The 19,488-nt window shown below is 48.5% G+C and overlaps 4 protein-coding genes across 8 annotated transcripts; 1 reads left to right on the forward strand and 3 right to left on the reverse strand.

Annotated features, from left to right (window-relative positions):
* Window positions 1–40: 40 nt before the first annotated feature.
* Window positions 41–6,216, reverse strand: LOC129194819 (tetratricopeptide repeat protein 39B). Its single transcript, XM_054800237.1, has 19 exons — window positions 5,963–6,216; window positions 5,100–5,134; window positions 4,919–5,023; window positions 4,711–4,842; window positions 4,573–4,643; window positions 4,432–4,499; window positions 4,304–4,368; window positions 4,110–4,215; window positions 3,953–4,018; window positions 3,769–3,877; window positions 2,489–2,556; window positions 2,355–2,414; window positions 2,114–2,275; window positions 1,956–2,047; window positions 1,758–1,878; window positions 1,559–1,670; window positions 1,368–1,485; window positions 237–353; window positions 41–167 (listed from the first exon to the last, which is right to left on the reverse strand). Exons 1-19 carry the CDS (start codon window positions 6,029–6,031, stop codon window positions 65–67), a joined length of 1,779 nt encoding a protein of 592 aa, XP_054656212.1. The 5' UTR covers window positions 6,032–6,216; the 3' UTR covers window positions 41–64.
* Window positions 6,217–6,340: 124 nt separating this feature from the next.
* On the reverse strand, window positions 6,341–12,957 carry psip1b (PC4 and SFRS1 interacting protein 1b). Of its 4 annotated transcripts, XM_054800220.1 has the most exons (13): window positions 12,837–12,957; window positions 12,303–12,407; window positions 12,159–12,223; window positions 11,951–12,086; window positions 10,861–11,379; window positions 10,061–10,199; window positions 9,864–9,970; window positions 8,056–9,735; window positions 7,904–7,989; window positions 7,124–7,832; window positions 6,938–7,039; window positions 6,598–6,850; window positions 6,341–6,522 (listed from the first exon to the last, which is right to left on the reverse strand). In XM_054800220.1, the coding sequence occupies exons 2-13, from the start codon at window positions 12,384–12,386 to the stop codon at window positions 6,515–6,517; spliced, it is 3,888 nt and encodes a 1,295-aa protein (XP_054656195.1). In that variant the 5' UTR covers window positions 12,387–12,407; window positions 12,837–12,957; the 3' UTR covers window positions 6,341–6,514. The 4 variants fall into 4 exon arrangements, with proteins under 4 accessions (XP_054656195.1, XP_054656193.1, XP_054656194.1 ...); XM_054800218.1 differs by having other exon boundaries at window positions 7,904–7,983; window positions 9,864–10,199; XM_054800219.1 differs by having other exon boundaries at window positions 6,634–6,850; window positions 9,864–10,199.
* Window positions 12,958–13,167: 210 nt separating this feature from the next.
* wdr55 (WD repeat domain 55) lies at window positions 13,168–14,855 on the reverse strand. The gene is made up of 4 exons (XM_054800244.1): window positions 14,124–14,855; window positions 13,957–14,063; window positions 13,629–13,898; window positions 13,168–13,550 (listed from the first exon to the last, which is right to left on the reverse strand). The coding sequence occupies exons 1-4, from the start codon at window positions 14,646–14,648 to the stop codon at window positions 13,217–13,219; spliced, it is 1,236 nt and encodes a 411-aa protein (XP_054656219.1). The 5' UTR covers window positions 14,649–14,855; the 3' UTR covers window positions 13,168–13,216.
* Window positions 14,856–15,078: 223 nt separating this feature from the next.
* Window positions 15,079–19,436, forward strand: klc2 (kinesin light chain 2). Of its 2 annotated transcripts, none has more exons than XM_054800235.1 (14): window positions 15,079–15,177; window positions 15,618–15,863; window positions 15,929–16,232; window positions 16,309–16,525; window positions 16,625–16,814; window positions 16,882–17,055; window positions 17,137–17,236; window positions 17,323–17,372; window positions 17,450–17,517; window positions 17,600–17,708; window positions 17,782–17,913; window positions 17,999–18,123; window positions 18,764–18,821; window positions 18,890–19,436. In XM_054800235.1, the coding sequence occupies exons 2-14, from the start codon at window positions 15,636–15,638 to the stop codon at window positions 18,974–18,976; spliced, it is 1,842 nt and encodes a 613-aa protein (XP_054656210.1). In that variant the 5' UTR covers window positions 15,079–15,177; window positions 15,618–15,635; the 3' UTR covers window positions 18,977–19,436. The 2 variants fall into 2 exon arrangements, with proteins under 2 accessions (XP_054656210.1, XP_054656211.1); XM_054800236.1 differs by lacking the exon at window positions 15,079–15,177 and adding an exon at window positions 15,225–15,517.
* The last annotated feature ends 52 nt before the right edge of the window (window positions 19,437–19,488 follow it).

A 19,488-nucleotide genomic window follows, 5' to 3' on the forward strand; every position in this document is an offset into this window, starting at 1 on the left:
ACGGCCCAGAAAGAATAAACACACACACACACACACACACCTTGGCGACTGTGGGCGGTGACTATTATGGGGTGGTGGCAGCAGCGGGCGAGCCTTTGAGGTTGTGGAGGGCAGCGTGGATCCTGAAGTGCAGCCTGGACTCCATGGAATAGTCCTTGTACTTGCTCCTGACAACAACAACAACAACAACAACATCAGCACTTGCCATGCACACAACAGAGCTTTCCAGGACTTACTTGGCGTTTTCCATAAAGACGGTGGCCTTGGTCGCATCACCCTGTTGCTGGTAGAGCAAACCCAGCTCGTACAGTGTGAAAGGAACCAGGTAGTGATCGTACCGGATGCGACTCTCACTGCAAGGACACAGACACACACACACTAAGGGGGTATACTGCGAAGCGAGAGCCTGTTCAAAAAAGGTAGCTCTCTTTTAAAGCAGCGATATCACCATGGTAACTTAGGCAGTAAGCGGAAGTAGAATAAAACTTGTATATTTCTGTATATTGAAAGAATTCAAATCTTAAAAGCTTTTTGTCCTTTTAACCAATAGCGAACGAAGCACACTCATATGCATCATGAGTACACACACACACACACACACACACACACACACAGATGCTCGTTTGAAGTTGCGAACATGACAGGAAATGCCCCAGAAAAATCCAGGCTGGAAAAAATAGTAGTTAGTATGGTCGGATTTTGAGAAAATGTCTCATTCGCACTGACGTCCCGATAAGTAAGCAGCCCACACACTTTTTATTCCGGTTCCCCGCAAGCGCAGTGCCGGGATTGGGACATACAACAAAATGGACCCCAGTGGTTGCGTTTTCAGGTTGTGACAAAATGTGCAAGACAGCTGGCGAAAGTGTCTCCATGTGGGCATACTTTTTTTTTTTTTTTTAAACTTCACTCGTGTGAATGGACCGTCGCTTCGTCGTTCTCTCAATGTCTGGGCGAGAGCTTCGATATTTTATATCAACACAAAAACATCACAATCTGTGAGATGTGCAACACAGGAGAGTTTGCAGCTGTGGAATGGGCGGATTAGACATTTCCCAGCATGCCTTGCTGTAGTTAAAATTATCATTTTGACTGTCTTATGCCTGTTTAAGGTGTTATTTTGTGCAGACAGGGTGTAAGAGTTAAAAGTACTGGCGTTTTTAGTCGTGTACAGTTAAATGATGTGGACTTGTGGTCTGGTTGTGAAATACGTGCTGTATATAACAGCGGAGGAATTGCTTAATTACGCAGATCGCTGTAAGCACTTTGTTTGATCAAGTCAGGGGTATTTTTAATTGCAGCGTGGGCTGGATTTGGCCCCCCGGGCCTGAGTTTGAGTCCTTCTCATGTGTTTGTGTGTGTGATACCTGGACAGGACATGCGTGAAGCAGAGCTCGGCCTGCAGGGGTCGGTCCAGATGTTTGAGACAAAGACCCTTCAGCATTTGGACCAGACAGCTGTCATCCACGTGGAACTCTGACACCTCTGAGACGAGCGGAGCCAAGCAGTCGGTCAGCACAGTGGTGTGCAGCAGGGGGTACTCACAGGAGTCACTCACGGGAGTCACGGCCAAGCTGATCCTCCGCCATCTCGATGGTAACCAGCAGCGCCTCTGTGTAGTCTGCTCTCCTTCCCACGATGGCGAAGCCGTTCCAAACGTACATCATCTCCTGCAAGAGTCGGGGTGGTCATGCCACCAACACGTGAACACGAGTGCTTGGCATGTTGTCCCAAAGGAAGTCAAGAGTGTTTCCTACCAGCGCAGGAAGCACCAGCGGAACAGGTGTGGCGGCCTTGTAGCGACGAGACTTCCTCACTGCAAACTTCTCTGTAGGGATGGATTTCCCTGCCAGGCGCTGCTTGAGCCCCTCCACCCGCCTGCGCAGGCACGGACACACAAACACACACTTCTGCTGAGCCCTCCTCTGTCCAATAACAGCGTGATCAGGACGCACCTGAAAAGCTCCACCACATCCTCGCCAGTCTTCTCCAGGTCCTCCGCTGACATCATACTGAGGATGGCAGCCTTCTGGTACACGTAGATGGCCTGCGGAACGGAAAAGGGCACGAGTCAGCACACCTGGCCGCACCGGATCGGACCCTCACAGCTCACCTTGGACCAGCGGCTCTCACGACACAGCATGTCTGCGTAGCGATACGCCTGAAGCCACTCCTGCTGGTAAGAGTGTGTCCACATGAGCTCCCAGTAGCACAGGTGGTGGATCTGCTTCCACTCCTGCTGGCTGCTCACGCACTCCCTGTAGCCCACACATGCCTGCAACATACGCAACACGTCAGCCCCACGTAAGCCCCACGTAAGCCCGCTCAGTCTCCCATGAACCAGAATCCAAAACCTTTTCCAGGTGCCCTCGCAGCGCGGCCAGCCGAGCCGAGTAGAACTGGATGATGGAGCCCTGGAAGAGGTCACGCGCACATCAACCAAATTGCACAGGAGCTGCTTGTCACACATGAAGCATGGATGTCTTACTTTAGGATATTTGTGTAGGTAAGGCTCCAGCAGAGCCTCTGCCTCCACCAGGTTCCCCTCGCCACTTCCTGTATGACATTCCAGTCAGACACCAAGTGGATACACACACGGATACTGATACACATACACACACACACACATATCGTCGTCCTTTGCTACATGGTGGTTCGAACAATCTATCACGGGTTTTCAAAAATGTATGAATTAATAATCGCTGTTTTGCGCTTGACTATGGCCTAGCATTAGTCCAAAAATATTGAAAGACAAGTTATGTAGTATTCCTGTCACTAGGGGTCAGTAATGTTACACTGATGAGACATGACATTATATTACATTACCTTCAAACTGCAGTCATGGCATGCCCAACATGATAGAGTGAGGAATAATTCTCCTCCCGTCCCGTGTGGAAGTCCTAAGTTTTTGGCTTCTTCCCCACTCCGTTTGAAACACTTTCTTAAGTAAATAAGGGAATAAGTAAATAGGAGAGGCTAACTAGTTAGCTCGGTAGCTTGCTGTGCTAGCGGCGGCCGTCTATTGCGTGAGTAAGAAGACTATAGGGGTGTTATTTAATGTCTACAGGTCTCTAATAATGGTAAAAAAAAACAGATTTAGAAAGTCATAAACAGGTTTTCGATGGTCTTGGTGCACAAATATTCAGTTAGAATCCTATTTTTGTTTAACTGACTTTTGGGGATGGATGCCAAGGGAAGTTTACAAAAATGGACATCAGTTCCAGACAGAAGATGACCTCAGTGAAGCCGTCTTCACCACCAGGAGCAACATTCCCACTAGCCTTTAGAACACTACAATTTCTCTGGAGGAAAAACCTACATTTGTAAGTGTTAAGACGGTCTGTCTCTCTTCCATTGGTAATTCGCTTTTTGCTCGCCGTTTTTGTAGCAACAAATTACTTCCTCCAGTATAATGCTGTTCCATTCATGTTCACGAAGGTATAGTACCAACAGTGTGTTGCAGACAGAGGAGGTGGTAAGTATTCCAGAACTTGGAACACCTGTAGGAATTAGTTTCACCAACTTCCAAGGCTTCTTCAACCTCCATTTTTGCAGAACAGCTTTAAATTGTCCACCCATTTTGTGTTTCAGTAAATAAGTGGAAAAAGTGGGGTGTACTAAAACTTTTGACTGTTAGTGTATATACATAAACGCATGCATGCTTATACACATACACACAGATGCATGCATGCATACTTATAGCCACACACGTGCCCGCACGTACACACACACACACACACACACACACACACATACACATACACGCACCCAGCACCAGGCAGACGTAGGTGTGGTAGAAGAGCAGGGTGAGTGTACACAGAATGGAGCGCAAACTGCCGATGGACGTTCCGTCTCTCAGTTGGGACAATCCAAAGTCCTGTTGGGAACGTATGTCTTGTTATTCCCAACACGCACGTGCGTGCGTGTGACCAACAAGTGTACAACAACTTGCCCTGTTTCCAGAGAAGCCCATAAACTCCAGTAACCTCAGGATCCTCTGCGGCAGGAGTGACAGCATCTGACGGACAACACAATTGACAACATCAAAAACAACAACAACGACGACAGGGATGCTTTCTACATCACCCCTGTACTGGAAACACACCCACCAGGTTAAAGGAGCCAATGCCCAGCTTGACTCCGCCCTCAAACTGCTTGAGTGAATCTGGTTGGCTGCTCAAGTCCTGAGTGACGTTCAGCACATTAAGACAGTCCCTGAAAGAGGAAGCAAGACGCAATGAAAACATTAAGACAACGAAAAACAAAAATAAAACATTTTTAAAAATATGCAGAAAGAACGAACTTGTAAATTTGATAGCTGGTTCTTATCTTGATGCCTCCTTTGATGAAACTGATCATGTTCTCGTCCTACAAAAAGAACATGAATGTCAATGTCATGGTGGTGTCATTGCGGCGTCTCGGAAGCGTCACCTGCACAAACGTCAGTGTGGCTTTCTGCAGCAAGCACTCGGCGTAGCAGAGTTCAGCGTGCATCTCCTCTGAGGACACAAAGAAGATGCCATCGCATCACATGGATTTGACATAACGGTCGGCTGGGGCTTGTGCACATACCTTCCTGTAGGTGGGACTGCTTGCTGATCAGACTGGATAGAGAGTCCACCATGGAGGTTTTCTTGCGGAACCTGAAGGAACATGAAGAGCGCATCACACAGGCCCATGCATGGTCACCGGAAATGTATATGTGGTCACCTCTGACAGGTGTGTAATGCCTCGTTGATGGTTGCCATGGCAATCTGGATGTCTCTGTGCTCAAAGGTCATGGCAGCCTGCATCACCAAGATGCTGCTGTACCCCAACGCGTGGTACATGCTGTCCCGCCACCTACACACACACGCACACACACACTATACAGCAGACTGAAGCAGCAGCATGATTGGAGGCATGTTGCCATGGTTACCAAGGTTTAAGGAGGTCCAGAGCTTCTGAGAATTTGTTGTTGAGGACCAGGTTGAGGGCACATTGAGTCTCCTGCATGGCGGACTGCAGGTCCATGTGACAGGCCCTGCACACACACAGACACGCACAGTGAAGTAACAGCCGTGCATGCAGGAAGTGATGGTGTGTGGTGTGTTACTCACGCAGGAATGCGGTCGTAGGCATCCTCAAAACAGTCCTGCGCACAAACACACTGGTGTCATTCGCCATGGTGACTTTATTGTTGTTATTGCTGTGAGTGTGTGGGTCCCCAGCAGAGCTAATTTTAGCAACCTCTTACATAACACAGCCAAAACATACCCTGGCAATGACCTGTGACCTTGAAACACCACCGTCAATCTCATCCGTTGGACACACGCTCCTTTCACACTTTCCTGCTGTCAGACACATTCCCGACATTCCAGACTGCTGCTCAACCTGCCATCTCAGCACATTCACGCAGACACAATGGATGCTCAGAGCACCGCAAATGGTGAACGGATGCTCAGAATGCTGGTCCAGAACAGAAGAAAGAGGATCTACGTGTGCGACCTGCCAGGGTGTCAGGTGTCCATCAATTAGTCAGGGCGGTTATGTGGAATCGCCTTTAAACACACAAGACCTGCTCAGAAACTTCCAGAAGCACCTGGTACCAGGGGCACCATCACGAATCCTGGCCCCTATTTAAAAAAAATACGAATTATTTTTGGGGCCCCGATCTGTCAGGTATCCTTGTAAATGTCCTAACTCTTCACACCTATACGGCCATTTGGATTATGGGCTGGTAGAGGAGCATTTGTGGGTGACAATCCAGAAAACTCGCATGGCTCTCGAACAACGACCTTTGAACTTAATTCTCCTTAAGTGACCTCTGCATCTTCCAAAGAAAAACAAGCAGAATCTACAGCAAGCTTCACGAAGAGACTACACATTTCCTGCAGCACCTAAAGAAACACAACAGAAAGTGTGCGGGTGTTGCGACCAGCCAACCTAGAAAACCTACAAACCTCGTCGACGAAAGACTCACCTCGTCCTCGGCGCGCGCTCCATTGCCTTCGTGGACCGTTTTCGTCCGCACGTCCTCCATCACGTCCATTGATCGACACACTTATGATTCTATCTGCTCCAGAGCCAGCTCATTTCTATTTTTGCGTGTGCTGGCTGCTTCCGTGTACGTTTCACACGAAGACACGCCCACGCTTCCTTTTCCAAGCCCCCTTTTTTCCTCCTGGTGTTTAGTTCCAAAACAGAAGCTTACTGTAATAAACAAGTCATGACAACAGATATTACATCAAATCAAGTCTATAATGCAAATTAAAGTCATGAAAGAAGTCAGCCTTCCATCAATGCATTTTATTCATTCACTGAAGAGTGACTTTGTTCTGTGGAGGGAAACAACGGCAAGTCAAGTCACTAGTTCTTTTATTAAAAAAAAAGAAAAAAGAATAAAAACACATTCAAGTCAAATCAAGAATAAAATCTCACTGTACAAAATGAAAAATGATGACAAGATGTTTGTCTGCCTGTTGGCGGCGGTCCCTGAGCTGAGGTGTCAGTCAAAGAGGAAAAGACAGTTTGTTCAGTCCACTGTAAAGAAACAAGTCATTGTTAGTAATAGACTACAATGCCATTGTTTATTCTGAAAATACAATCAGAAGAAACCTGAAGGTGTCTTTCTCTGCAACTCCTGTTCCTCACCTCCCACCCTCTTCTGTTCAAGCCCTGCCCCGTCACAGCCATCGGCCCCCCCATGACAGTGCACTGCCTTCTCGTGCTCCTTCTCCTCCAGCAGCGAGCGCAGGAAAGCGGCACTGACCACCTCTTGGTCCTCGCCTAGGAGGAAGGCGTTTTTGAAGCGGTTGTAGAGCATGGCCGCCTTATCCATGATGTCCTGGCTGGCGCGGTAGAAACGCATCTACACATAAAGCCAACAAAAGACAAAACGCAATCAGTGTTGCGGCGATGCACGGTAGGGGCATGTGAGTGGACAGCGTGCAAATACCTTCCTCAAAGTGGACACAAGCTCACTGTGTCTCTGGACGTGTTCAGATGTCACATAGATGCCACTGAGCTGATCCAACGCTGCCAGACACTTGCTGACATCCTGATGGGACAAAGGTAATCAGTGTGTGTGTGTGTGTGTGTGTGTGTGTGTGTGTGTGTGTGCTTGTTTGCTTGAGTGTCCTACTGGGTTGTCGCTCTTGAGAGAAATGCGGATGTCTCCGTGGATTCTGTGCAGTGTTGAATCAATCAGCGTCAAGTTGGAGTTCTTCTGCTGCTGCTGATGGTTATGCTCCGCCTCCTCCCCGCTGGACAGGCCACTCTGCATGGCGGCGGCAGGTGTGGTTTGTTTACGACTTCTCCCACCACTTTGCTGCTTGTCAAGCTTTGCTGCTGCGTTGCCATCCTTTTCGCTAACGGCAATCTTGTCAGCGCCTTTCTTCCTGTCTTCCTGGTTGTCCTCAAGTTCATCACGCAGTTTGCTCTTCACTCCCTGGTTGCCGCTGTTCTTTGCGCCCTTGTCATCTGTCGCCAGTCGCTCAGGCTTTCCGCCCTCCTCTGAGCTTTTTTGCGTCTTGGTGTCGTCAGCCTTCGGCGTCTTCTTCTTCTGCTCCTCCAGCAGTGTAGCGCCACCCATCATGGTCTTTACTTGAACCTTTGTCGTCGCTTTCACAATTTTTCCAATCAATTTTCTTTCATCTGTCTGCGTCTTCTCTCTGATTTTTCCACCATCACTGTGGCTGGCCAACTTCTTTGACAGAGTTTCTTCATGGCCTTTCTTTGCTTCCTTCACAAGCAGTTGGCTTCCTCGTGCTTTCACACCTTTCCTCCCCACGCTGGGCTCTTTGAGCATCTTGTGGCTTCTGGCTGCCTTCTTGGCTCTGCTTGTGGACTTTCTGCAAAGACAGGAAGTAAATGTGTCACGGCTACTCCAGTACAGCTGTGACAGCATGTGTTGTGGTCTCACGTGATGCTATTGGTAGTGCTTTCCTTCAGAAGACCTCTGAGAGATGTCAGCACGCTCTCCCTCTTGGCCGCCAGATGCCGCTGTCGCTAAGAGAGAAGCCATTATGAGGTGATGACATTGTTTCACAGCCAATGAAGAAGAAGAACCCTCACCTCCTCATCCACATGTCGTTCTTTTTTTGTGCTGCCTTTCTCCTCATGCATCTCTCCTCCCTTTGTGTCCTTCTCTTTTCTTGACCTCTTTCTGGCTCCTCTCCTTTCCTCTGTTGCATCCTCCTTCCTCTTTTTCCTCTCATCTTTTTGGCTCTCCTCTGCTGCCTCCTTTTCTCTCTTCCTCCTCTTGCTGCCACCTTCCTCACTTCTCCTCCTCTTGCTTTGCTTCTCGGCAGTCATCGGCTCCTCTGTCTTTCCTTCCACACTTCCTTCCTGCTGGTTCTCCGCCTCTTTTCTCTTCCTCTCAATTCCTCTTCTCGTTGTTGAGTCCTGTGTCAGCGCCTTCTGCTCCTCCTTCTCCCCTGGCTGTGTCTTCTCCTCAAACTCCTGCTGTTCCTCTACTTGTTTCCTTTGCTCCGTCTTTGTCTTCTCCTTTCTCTTCCCCTGAAGTCTGTTCGCTGTTGAATCCTCCCCTAGTTCCTTCTGCTTTTCATCTACTTGCCTCCATTCCTCTTCTGCCTCCTTTTTCTTTTCCTCTTTTCTCTTCATCTTTACTTCTCTGCCTGCTGTTGACTTCTCCTCGAGCTCCTGTTCCTTTTTCAGATGCTTCTTGTCCTCGTCCTCAGTCTTCTTCGTTACTCCTCTGCTTTTTGATGACATTCCCTCCAATTCCTTCTGCTCCTCCTCTACTTGCTTCCTTTTCTCCTCTGGCTCCTTCTCCTCTTTTCTCTTTTTCTTAACCCCTCTGCTTGCTGTTGACTTGTTCTCCAGCTCCTCCTCTAGTTGCTTATTCTTCTCTTCCTCCACCTTCCTCTCTAATCGTCTAGTCATTGCCGACTCCTCCTCAAACTCCTTCTGTGTCTCTTCCCATAGCCACGTCGCCTTCTGCTCCTCCTCTGGCATCCTCTCTAGTTGCTTCTTTTCCTCCACCAACTTTTTCTTCTTTTCCATCTCCTCATCCTCATTTCTCTTCCTCGCAACTCCTCTTCTTGTTGTTGTTGTTGACACTTCTGACAGCTCCTTCTTTTCCTCCTCCAGCTGCTGGTTCTCCTCTAGTTGCTTCTTTTCCTCCTCCAGCTCATTATTCCCTTCATCCTCATTTTTTCTCTTCCTATTAAGTCCTCCTCTCGCTGTTTTTCTTTTCTCCTCTGGCTCCTTCTTCTGCTCTTTTCTCTTCATCTTAACTCCTCTGCTTGCTGTTGACTTGTCCTCCAGCTCCTTCTGTTCCTCCTCCAGTTGCTTTTTCTCCTCATCTTTATTTCTCTTTCTCTCAACTCCTCTTCTTGTTGTCGACTCTTCTGACAGCTCCTTCTTTTCCTCGTCCAGCTGCCGGTTCTCCTCTAGTTGTTTATTTTCCTCCTCCAGCTCCTTATTCCCCTCATCCTCATTTTTTCTCTTCTTCTTAAGTCCTCTCATTGTTGACTCTTCTGCCTCCTTCATCTGCTGTGTCTCTTCCCCTGGCTGTATCTTCTCAATCGTGTCCTCCTCTGGCATCTTTTCTAGTAGCTTATTTTCACCCTCTGGCTCCTTCTCCTCCTGTCCATCCATGCTGCTGCTGCTGCTGCTTTTGTGAGTAAGCATGGGAGCAGTTTGGGTCATGTGGTCGTATGTTTTGGGCAAAAAAGCAGACACATTGTGGGATTGAGGGTCAATGTGTGAGATGAGTGGTCCGGCAGTGTCCTGACAGACAACAACATGCAAAGAAAAAGTGAACTTTCATTCAGTCAGTATCAGAACCATCGCAAAGGCTTCTGGGAAGAGTCAATTATGGGGAGTAAAACATGTCAAACAAGTGTTAATGTGACTACCTCGCTCTGCTTCACCCCAGAAACTTTAGATGGCCGGCCTCGTGTCCGTCCCTCTCCAGCGGCGTCATCTTTTGGCACGGAGGGCTTCTGGGGAATCTGAAGGTCTTCTGTTGGTGATTGTGCAGTTGAACGGGATGAAGATCTTCTTAGATTTTTAGTCGCTCTGGTACTTCTTGTCAAAGTGCTCGCTGTCTCACTGGCAGTGTCTTCTTTGTGGTTGGTTGCAGGACCTGTATGACTGTGACTCTTCTTACATTTGACCATGCAGTGCACCATGCTTGCGGCACACCCTGCAGTCACATGTGCACCGCTTGGTGGGGTCTGGATTTCTGCAGCCTTGCAAAGACAATGCAGGAGATAAGAGTAAACATAAAATCATGACAAAGACCTAACAGTAGGGATGGGTATAGTTTCCATTTTATTCGATACCGGTGTAAAATCTGTACTTTTAGAAAAACTGGTGCTTAAACTGGAATTTTCAAAAAGGAAAACTAATTTTCTCCAAAAATAATGCCTTTTTATGTTTACAAAACTTTTGACATGCAAGTTCAACAGAATAGTAATTTAAATTAAATACTACAATAACATAAACAAAAAAGTTACAAATATGAAATAAACCCAAATGATCATAATTATCACAGAAAAACCAGCAACAATACTGAACACAGCGAATGTGCAAAGAAATCTCCTGCTTTTGATGTCCATAATTCTGTTTTGTGTGAATGCACCTTGCTCACCGTGAAAAAGTGTTGTTGTTGCTGCTGCTGCTGTTGTTGTTGACTGTTGTCATGTTAAGGTTGTCAACATAGTTTAAAAAGACCTTTAGACCTCCTTCAAGCACTTGTTGTAGGTAGCGGAACCTGCATTAATTTAGAACCGAAACGAGGCACCGATAGCCACTTAGTTTTTCGGTCTGCTTACGACGGCACGAACGGCAGCGAGTCTTGGTAACCATCCCTACCTAGCAGTAGCGAATTTATTCAACAGAACATCAAACCTGTGTCATCTCGTTGCTCTTCTCTTTAGAGGCTTTACTTGGCCGCCCTCGTCTCTGTCCCTCTGCAGTCGTGCCATCATTTGGACTGGAGTCTTCCTGTGGAAAGTCATCTGTTGGGGTTTGTGTAGCTGATCTGGATGAGGATCTTGGCGAATCGTCAACTTTGCTCAAATTGGATTCTTTCTGGCTCTTTGCAGAGCTAACACTAAGACTCGTCTGAGGTGGGACACATTTGACCATGCATTCCATTAGATCCACTGTGCTCACAGCAGGAAGATTTTCAGTCTTTGAAGTTGCTTCCACAGCTGAAGTTTCAGCATCACACTCTGGTTTCGCTGGAGTGCTGTTAACATCCACATTTAGATTTGCACGTGTAGTTCTGACACCTGAAGTTGCTTTAGCAGCCGAAGTACGTTTGGAGGGTGTACTTCTGGCAGAAGATGTTTTATCGGGTAAAGTTGTTTTAGAAGCAGCAGTTGATTTTGCAGGTGTGGTTTTTGATGGCATGTTGGCTGCAACCTGAGGAGACAAGCCACAAAAAGAGAAGCCGTTGGTAACTGGCAAGAGACGTTAAATTTCACTCACGGGATTAACAGTATATCTATTTAAGGACTACATTTTCATGCACACAATATTGCGGTTAAGGTTGCTATTGTCTTTAAGACAAGACGTGTGCATTCACAAGCAATAAGAATATTCCCGCTACATGTTAATCACCATATTCCATACATATTCCAGTAGTGCTGGCAATAACATAATGACATCAAGACAAAACTTATTGTTTTTTCCCACCAAAAAGTTCCAAGTTCCAAAACTCCCACAATCCTTTGCCATCTGAGCAGTGAGCATTGATATACCTCTAGGATGCATTTTCACACGTACATATTTGTATGCGATAATACTGGGATTGATAAAGGCATATACCAGGGGTCAGAACTGCAAAACTGCAAATCACCTTGATTTGGAACTGTCGATCTATGGAAGGTGTACAAATGTCTTAAACGTTTTCACAGTTTTTTACTATATTCTGCTTAATAAAGGAATATTGTGTGCATGGAGTGCCCATGGTGAGGAGGAGAGAGAAACTGACTTTGGATTTACTCCCAACTCCAGGAGTGTTCTGGATCTCCCACATCCCCTCAGAGAAGCCTTTGATGCGAACGCCACTGCCGTACTTCATCTTGTTCCCCGAGTACGGAACAATGTTTTCTGGAAGGAGGTGACCTCTGAAAAAAACAATTCAGTCAACTGACTATATTGCATACAGGAAGTGATGTCACTAGGTAGCGTACACATACATCTGATGAGTCCCAAAAAAGAAGACAGGAACTCGCTTCTTGTGTGCATCATCTGACTTACAGACCTGCATTTAGAATAATAATAGGCAGACAGAATCATACAGCAATTCCCATTGTGTGTGTGTGTGTGTATGTGTGTCTTACCCTGGCAGGCCAGTGAGGGAAACCCTTCATTTTGCCGAACACAAGGTCTCCTGGTTTGAACTGGTGACACGTTTTGCCCGGCATCCTGATGCGTCAGGTCAAACGCTGTACACATGTCGTAAAAAAAAAGTCGTACATAACTAATAGTCTCATTGTTAGATGTCAGTTTATATCCATCACAAACTAACAACAAGATAAAGGACAACCATGACTATGTCACATGGCCATTGTTGGTCGGACTGCTAATTTAACCAAAGTATCGAATCTGACCTTAGCACCAGTGAACAAAGCTGACTGGAAGTGATAATTAAGACAAGTGGCGTCATGACAATTTTATACATTCAAAGGTGAAATGCGCTATCAGTTCCCGTTTAGTAGCAGGCTCCTACAGTGTTTACAAATACTAGCATGCTAGCGGTGATGCTAACGCGAGCTAACTGGTGGTGACTCAGCTCTCTTGGAGGATTTAAGTGTCAGCTCCGTGTCACTTTCAGTTGTCTAAGACAGAAGAATACAGGTGAATACACGACTCACCGTTTAGAGAGCTATTATCGCGGCTAAATAAGAAGAAAGCGCTCCACTTTCTCAGCTTCTGCCGCGACACCGGAAGCTTAGCGGCTACTACGCAGCCGTCACGTGACGCTTGCTCTTCCCGCCGGCTTTCTTGCGTCACAGGGTCAGAGTTCAACACAAAAGCGCTGTTTAGATTGAATTCTGTCCAAAAACTTACATGTCAAACAAAACTTTTAGAGATTATTAAAAGTATTTGGTTGTAGTCATTGAATATCCACACCATTCCCTTTATAGTGAATGCTCATTATTAGATATTTACTAAGACCAAAACAAATCTCATATTTTACTCTTTTATTCCACGAGCATTAATACAAACTAGAAAGCATACATAAAATTGTCTTTTAATCGCTGCCGCTGTCGCTGTCGTCCTCCTCGTCCTGCGCGTCTTCTTCATTGTGGTTTTTCTGCGGCTCCTCTACAAGTCCCGAGAAGAAGTTGTCGTCTCCGAGAGCCTTTTTGGAAAGAGATTTCATGCGTCCATCTTTCTTCTTCCTCTTGCGATACTCGTTGACGGTGGTCTTGGCTAATGTGGAAATGTGCCAGAACTTGATGAGTTGGTCATGGGCGCAGCTGAGCAGGAAGCGCGAGTCCCAGCTGGTGGCAAGCTCTTCAATGGGTTCGCCCACGTGCTGCCCGATGCAGCCGATTACGCGGTTGGGGAGGAGGTTGATGGCTCTGGCAGGAGGAGGTTCACAACTTTAGAGATGTGTTGCCAGCTGGAGCAGAGAACTCACCCAAAAGCTTCCATCTGACCTGATGTAGCCGTCCATGGAGGCGGCGCACATGATGCTGTCACTGACAGGGACAATGCAGTCCACCGACTCTGCCTTGATGTCGAAGCGATCACTGGTGGCGCCGAAGCCGTTCCAGTTGAAGATGTAGATGGTGCCTTCGCTGGAACCGCAAACTACCTTCTTGCCTCGCTTCATCAGCGCCACCGACGTCAGATCGCCACTCTGGTACTCGGACAGCAACTCGAAGCGCCGCCTCTTGATGTTGAAGACGCCCATGGTTCCATCACCACTGCACACAAGGTGTTAGAGATGGCGCACGACATGTACATTGGGTCAAAGGTTGTCACCTCGCAGTGAGCAGGATTCTCTTGGCCTGGTCCACGGCAATGTCAGCGATGTAGTCTTCGTGATGTTTCACATCCATGATGGCCGAGCCTTTCCTCATGTCCCACACCTGTCACACAAAACCATCAGTGATCGTGATCACCTTCCAGCCGGGCCGTACCAGGATTACCTTCAAAGTGCCTCCGTCGTCTCCAGTGGCCAGAATGTTGTTGTTCACCAAAAGCAGACTGTTGATGGGAGCTCCGTGCGCGCCACGGATTCTCGTGACCAGCTGACCTCGCTCCACGTCCAGCATGTGAACAGCCTTGTCCTTGGAGACGCTGAAGAGATTCAGGCCGTCTTCGGAGAAGCGCACCTGGCGGCAGGACTTCAGATGGTGTCCGGAGGACCACAACTCCCGGTTTTGCCCCTCCGTGCACGAGTAGGAGAAGGCGTACAAGTCGCCGTCTACATCCCCGCAGACCAACATGTCTCTGCCTGGGTGGACGGCCACCGTGTTGGCGATCGCCTCCAGCCGGATGTCCTGGGGGGTGTCCAGAATCTTTGGCTCAGTCTCGTCACATTCGTCTTCTCCCGAATTCAAACTTCCCGGTTCGAAATCGGAACTTCCTGCATCCCTGCCGCCTTTTTGAGGGTTCGTTGTCCCCATTTGTGATATTGTAGGAAGATCAGCGTGTTGCGAGGTGGCGGCCATGACGTTTTAATGTTTTTCCTCGTTCTTCTTCTTCTACGATGTTACAGCTACAGCACTGGTGATGATCAACGCACCCTAGCGGACATATCAATCAATACACACTCTAACACTGTAAACGCTATGTAATCTTCCATAAAACACGTTTATAGTAAATTGTAAATACCCAAGAGAAACATATACAGTGACTAACTAATAACTACACTACGAATAACTACTGCAGTATTTCTACAACTCCTTCATTACAATGACATGCTAATCTGAATCTTTGTGTTTAATAATGTATATAAATTGAGAAATGTCACTTCCGCTAACTTAAAGTTCGCACAACGTGCTATTGTGGCACAAAGTACACATTTTTGGACGTTTTACTAAATTCTTGTGACCTTTTATCGTGCGTGGCGTTCGTCAATTACGGACATTTATGTTGAAAGAAACAGGAAGAGGACTGTGTTACGTCAGCGAGCTTGACACAGGTCGGTGCAGCTCATCACAACATCGCAGCTTTGTTCGCCTGGGATCTTCGATGAAGGTAAAAAGATTTGGAGGTTTGTTAGTCGACTGTTAGCCGCACAGATGACGAATGTGACAACGTTAGCGGGACATTGATAGCTTCTTTGGTTGGGAACATTTTAGTGAGACGAGTCAAACTGGCGTCTTATTTCAGCGGTAAAACGTAAATGACGTTTGTACTTATGCAGCTAGCACTCAAGTGCTCAGTCGATGCTTCGAGAAGTCCCTGGTCTGTCTCCTCTGGTTCAATGACGCCTGTCATGTTGGGGCCTTCTATCAGCTGATGATGTGCGTGTGAAGCAAGTGCTGCATTGCGGCGCGCGCGCGCGCGCGTGTATGTGTGAGGTGCAGGAGGACAGGTGATGCTCGGTGACGAATGTTGACGTCAGCAAACTAGAATAGATGGCAGAGAAGTAATCCCTCAAGAGACAAAATTTAATATTTGTGCTCTTTCTACAGTGTTGAAGAAAGCGGACCATGTCCACCATGGTGTATCCTGGAGAAGAAGCCCTGGAGCGCCTGAGCCAGGACGAGATCGTCCTCAACACTAAGGCCGTCATGCAGGGCTTGGAGGCACTGCGCGGCGAGCACGCTCAGCTGCTCAACTCACTGCTCGACTGTGCTCAGCCTCCTGCCTCGCAGGAGAAGTCAGGTCTGCTGCGGAAGAGCATGGAGGCCATCGAGCTGGGCCTGGGAGAAGCTCAAGTAAGTGTCTTCTTCTCTGTGTTCCCCCCTCTCTCATGACCAGCTGACAGGCGTCTGACATCCAGGTGATTGTTGCTCTGTCGGGCCACCTGAGCGCCGTGGAGTCGGAGAAGCAGAAGCTGCGCGCTCAAGTGCGGCGCCTGTGTCAGGAGAACCAATGGCTGCGTGACGAGCTGGCGGCGACACAGCATAAGTTGCAGAGCAGTGAGCAGAGCGTGGCTCAGCTGGAGGAGGAGAAAAAACACCTGGAGTTCATGAACCACATCAAGAAGCTGGACGATGACCCCTCACCCTGCGAGGAGAAGACAGGGGAGACATCCAAGGATAGCCTGGATGACTTGTTCCCTAACGAGGACGAACAAGGCGCAGGTAGGATGTCGCCCTGTAAGCATTTTACAATGTATGTGTCGGCTCACCTGACTTGCCGCTTTCATGTGTGATGTAGCTCAGCCCAGCGGCGAAGCGGCGGCGCAGCAGGGCGGCTATGAAATCCCGGCCCGCCTCAGGACGCTGCACAACCTGGTGATCCAGTATGCCTCGCAGGGCCGCTATGAGGTGGCGGTGCCGCTGTGCAAGCAGGCCTTGGAGGACCTGGAGAAAACATCGGGTCACGATCACCCCGATGTGGCCACAATGCTCAACATTCTGGCGCTAGTCTACAGGTGGACAAATGGCCGGTGCCACTCCCAGCAGCATGACCGTTCTTACAACAACGCGCTGTGTGTATGTATGTGTGTGTGTGTGTGTGTGTGCGCACGCAGGGACCAGAACAAGTACAAAGAAGCAGCGCACCTCCTGAATGATGCCCTCGCCATCAGAGAGAAGACGCTAGGCAAAGACCACCCAGCCGTGGCAGCCACCCTCAACAACCTGGCGGTTCTGTATGGCAAGAGGGGCAAGTACAAGGAGGCAGAGCCTCTGTGTAAGCGAGCACTGGAGATCAGAGAGAAGGTAGAAGCGCCTCTGTCGCCGTCACATGACTTCACAGCATACCAATATTGGCCCCGCCTTCCTTCAGGTGTTGGGGAAGTACCACCCGGACGTGGCCAAGCAGCTCAATAACCTGGCGCTGCTGTGCCAGAACCAGGCCAAGTACGACGAGGTAGAGTACTACTACGGCCGCGCTCTGGAGATCTACCAGTCCAAGCTGGGGGCTGACGACCCCAATGTGGCCAAAACCAAAAACAACCTGGTGGGGGCACCATTGTTCTCTCTTTGTCTTTGTTGTGCCAGCGTACACGTGTGTGAGGCTTGTGCATGTGTCTGCCCTCAGGCTACTTGTTACCTCAAGCAAGGCAAGTTCAAAGACGCCGAGACCCTCTACAAGGAGATCCTGACCCGAGCGCACGAGCGTGAATTTGGCTCGGTTAACAGTAAGTCAGCCCTTCTCCTCACTGGTGGGTGTGGTTCTGTGGCCCCGTCCTCCCAGCAGATTTAATTGTGTTTGTGTCCCCCACAGACGACAACAAGCCCATCTGGATGCATGCGGAGGAGCGAGAGGAGAGCAAGGTGGGCTGCTCCTTGGGGGGCATCGTCATTGTACAAAGGACCTGTGAAAGTGACCAATTACGTTTGCTCTCTGCTAGGGCAAGTGCAAGGAGGTGGGGCCTTACGTGGAGTACGGCAGCTGGTATAAGGCGTGCAAGGTGGACAGGTGAGTGGGAAGAGTTTTTGGTTGCTCTCTGTTGACACCTTCTGGTACTTCAGAAGAACATGTGATGTTCCTCTCCTGGCAGCCCTACAGTCAACACCACCCTCAAGAGTCTGGGTGCCCTCTACCGCCGCCAAGGCAAACTGGAGGCGGCTCAAACACTGGAAGAGTGCGCCAGCAAGTCCCGCAAGCAGGTGGCACCGCAGAACGCTTGCATGAGCCGCAGGGAAAGGTCTTGTAGGTTAATGTCTCCATGTGCTCCTTCAGGGTTTTGATGCCATCAACCAGAGCAAGGTGGTGGAGCTCCTAAAGGACGGAGGAGAGCGCCGACAAAGCCGGGAAGGAGGCAATGGCTCGAGGGGGCCCAGCGAGGCTGACGACTCTGCCGAGTGGAATGGGGTCAGTTTTCAGTTTTTTTTTTAAGCTTCAGCCAAGACCAAAGTCCTTGTTTTGACGGAGAAAAGTGGGCATGGCCTTCTTGTAGGATGGGAGTGGGTCGCTGCGCCGTAGCGGCTCCTTTGGGAAGATCCGTGACGCTCTGAGGAGGAGCAGCGAGATGCTGGTGAAGAAGCTTCAAGGCAGCGGACCGCAAGAAGCTCGCAACCCAGGGTGGGTTTCTCAGATTACGATGACAAGAATGGTGAGGGATGCTCTGATCAGGGTTTTATGATGCCGGTTCCAATACCAGTCATCCATGAGTGACATATCACATGGATTAACTGTCATTTTTTCTATTTATTTATGATGAGTGCTATTGGCCAGGGGTATCATACAGGGGGGAAAAGTTAAGACAATTCCAAGGTCTCCTGACTGCCAGGGGGCCCAAAAATATGCTCAGTCAAGTGTTTCTTCTTTAAATGCCGTATTAAATGAAAGCTTTTGAACATGCTACCCCTACGAGATATGTGTTGGAGGATGGAAAGTTGACATCACTCTCACAAATGGTATAGTTCCACACGGCAGACATGTTTGCTTTTGTTTGGAGCCGCACACCTGCGCATTGTGAAGGAAACGGACATTAGAGCAAGACACGACACTATACTACACACAGGGATCGCTATCGTCTGCAGTGGTACGAGCCACAGGCTTTTGCGATTGGCGTTGAAGGGCATTCATTTGCATATGCCAATCACATGCTTTTCTATGGAAATCGGCTGATACTGATTGGTGGCCGATCGATCGGAGCATCCCTGATGATGATGCTGATGATGAGGATGATGGTGATGATAATGATGATGCTGCCTTTCAGGATGAAGAGAGCGAGCTCGCTCAACTTCCTCAACAAGAGCGTCGAGGAGACCACGCAGGTGTTAATGCTTGTGCACATGAGCTCTACACTCAAAGACAAGATGTCAACTTTGCTTTTTGTTTGTAGGGCGCCAACTCGCCAACCCTGTCGGACTGTCGAGGGCTCAGCGCCAGCAATGTGGACCTGACCAGACGCAGCTCCCTGATTGGTTAGACGTAGCCTGGAGGCGGGGCTTAGACGGCCCAGTGTTTGATGAGACACCACCACTAAAGCCCAATGGTAGTTTTTGTTGTCAACATGCCACATCACTGCTGTACATTCCCACTCGGCATGTGTGCACTTGAACGCCTCACTATGATAACATCCTGGGCTGTGTATATAGTCTGTATATATGCACGTTGTCGTGCACGTAGCTGCTTCCTCACCCTGGAGGTGATGTGACCGTATCTCTGTCGCCATGGTGACACATCACCACATTGCTCTTATGAGTTGCTCGCTTCCTGTCGTGTGTCAAAAATCAAACAGGGAGTGCTTCCCACATGATGGTGCTGCGAGGCTAGTAAGCAGGTCTCGTGTCAGCAGGTCATTAATTAGTCATTATCCACTTAGCTTGAACAATGCTGACTTCCAAGGATGTTGTCAACATGTTTCAGTAAATAAATGTGCAGCCTAACACTGCTGTAATGTCTGTTGGACCACACACACACACACACACACACACACCG

Source organism: Dunckerocampus dactyliophorus, chromosome 15, assembly GCF_027744805.1.
Source record: "Dunckerocampus dactyliophorus isolate RoL2022-P2 chromosome 15, RoL_Ddac_1.1, whole genome shotgun sequence".
Taxonomy (NCBI): domain Eukaryota; kingdom Metazoa; phylum Chordata; class Actinopteri; order Syngnathiformes; family Syngnathidae; genus Dunckerocampus; species Dunckerocampus dactyliophorus.

Excerpts from the sequence above, each read along its gene's own strand:
- klc2 (XM_054800235.1), top strand. The coding sequence starts at position 15,636 with ATGTCCACCATGGTGTATCCTGGAGAAGAAGCCCTGGAGCGCCTGAGC. Across the intron at positions 17,518-17,599 it reads AAGGCGTGCAAGGTGGACAG|CCCTACAGTCAACACCACCC; the intron begins GTGAGTGGGAAG and ends CTCTCCTGGCAG. Across the intron at positions 18,822-18,889 it reads GCGTCGAGGAGACCACGCAG|GGCGCCAACTCGCCAACCCT; the intron begins GTGTTAATGCTT and ends TTTTGTTTGTAG.
- psip1b (XM_054800217.1), bottom strand. The coding sequence starts at position 12,386 with ATGCCGGGCAAAACGTGTCACCAGTTCAAACCAGGAGACCTTGTGTTC. Across the intron at positions 11,380-11,950 it reads GAGTTGGGAGTAAATCCAAA|GTTGCAGCCAACATGCCATC; the intron begins GTCAGTTTCTCT and ends TTGTCTCCTCAG. Across the intron at positions 10,200-10,860 it reads AGAGCAACGAGATGACACAG|GCTGCAGAAATCCAGACCCC; the intron begins GTTTGATGTTCT and ends TGTCTTTGCAAG.
- wdr55 (XM_054800244.1), bottom strand. The coding sequence starts at position 14,648 with ATGGCCGCCACCTCGCAACACGCTGATCTTCCTACAATATCACAAATG. Across the intron at positions 14,064-14,123 it reads ACGACGGAGGCACTTTGAAG|GTGTGGGACATGAGGAAAGG; the intron begins GTAATCCTGGTA and ends TTTGTGTGACAG. Across the intron at positions 13,551-13,628 it reads TCCATGGACGGCTACATCAG|AGCCATCAACCTCCTCCCCA; the intron begins GTCAGATGGAAG and ends TCCTCCTGCCAG.
- LOC129194819 (XM_054800237.1), bottom strand. The coding sequence starts at position 6,031 with ATGGACGTGATGGAGGACGTGCGGACGAAAACGGTCCACGAAGGCAAT. Across the intron at positions 4,644-4,710 it reads GCATTACACACCTGTCAGAG|GTTCCGCAAGAAAACCTCCA; the intron begins GTGACCACATAT and ends ATGTTCCTTCAG. Across the intron at positions 4,369-4,431 it reads CCACACTGACGTTTGTGCAG|GACGAGAACATGATCAGTTT; the intron begins GTGACGCTTCCG and ends TTCTTTTTGTAG.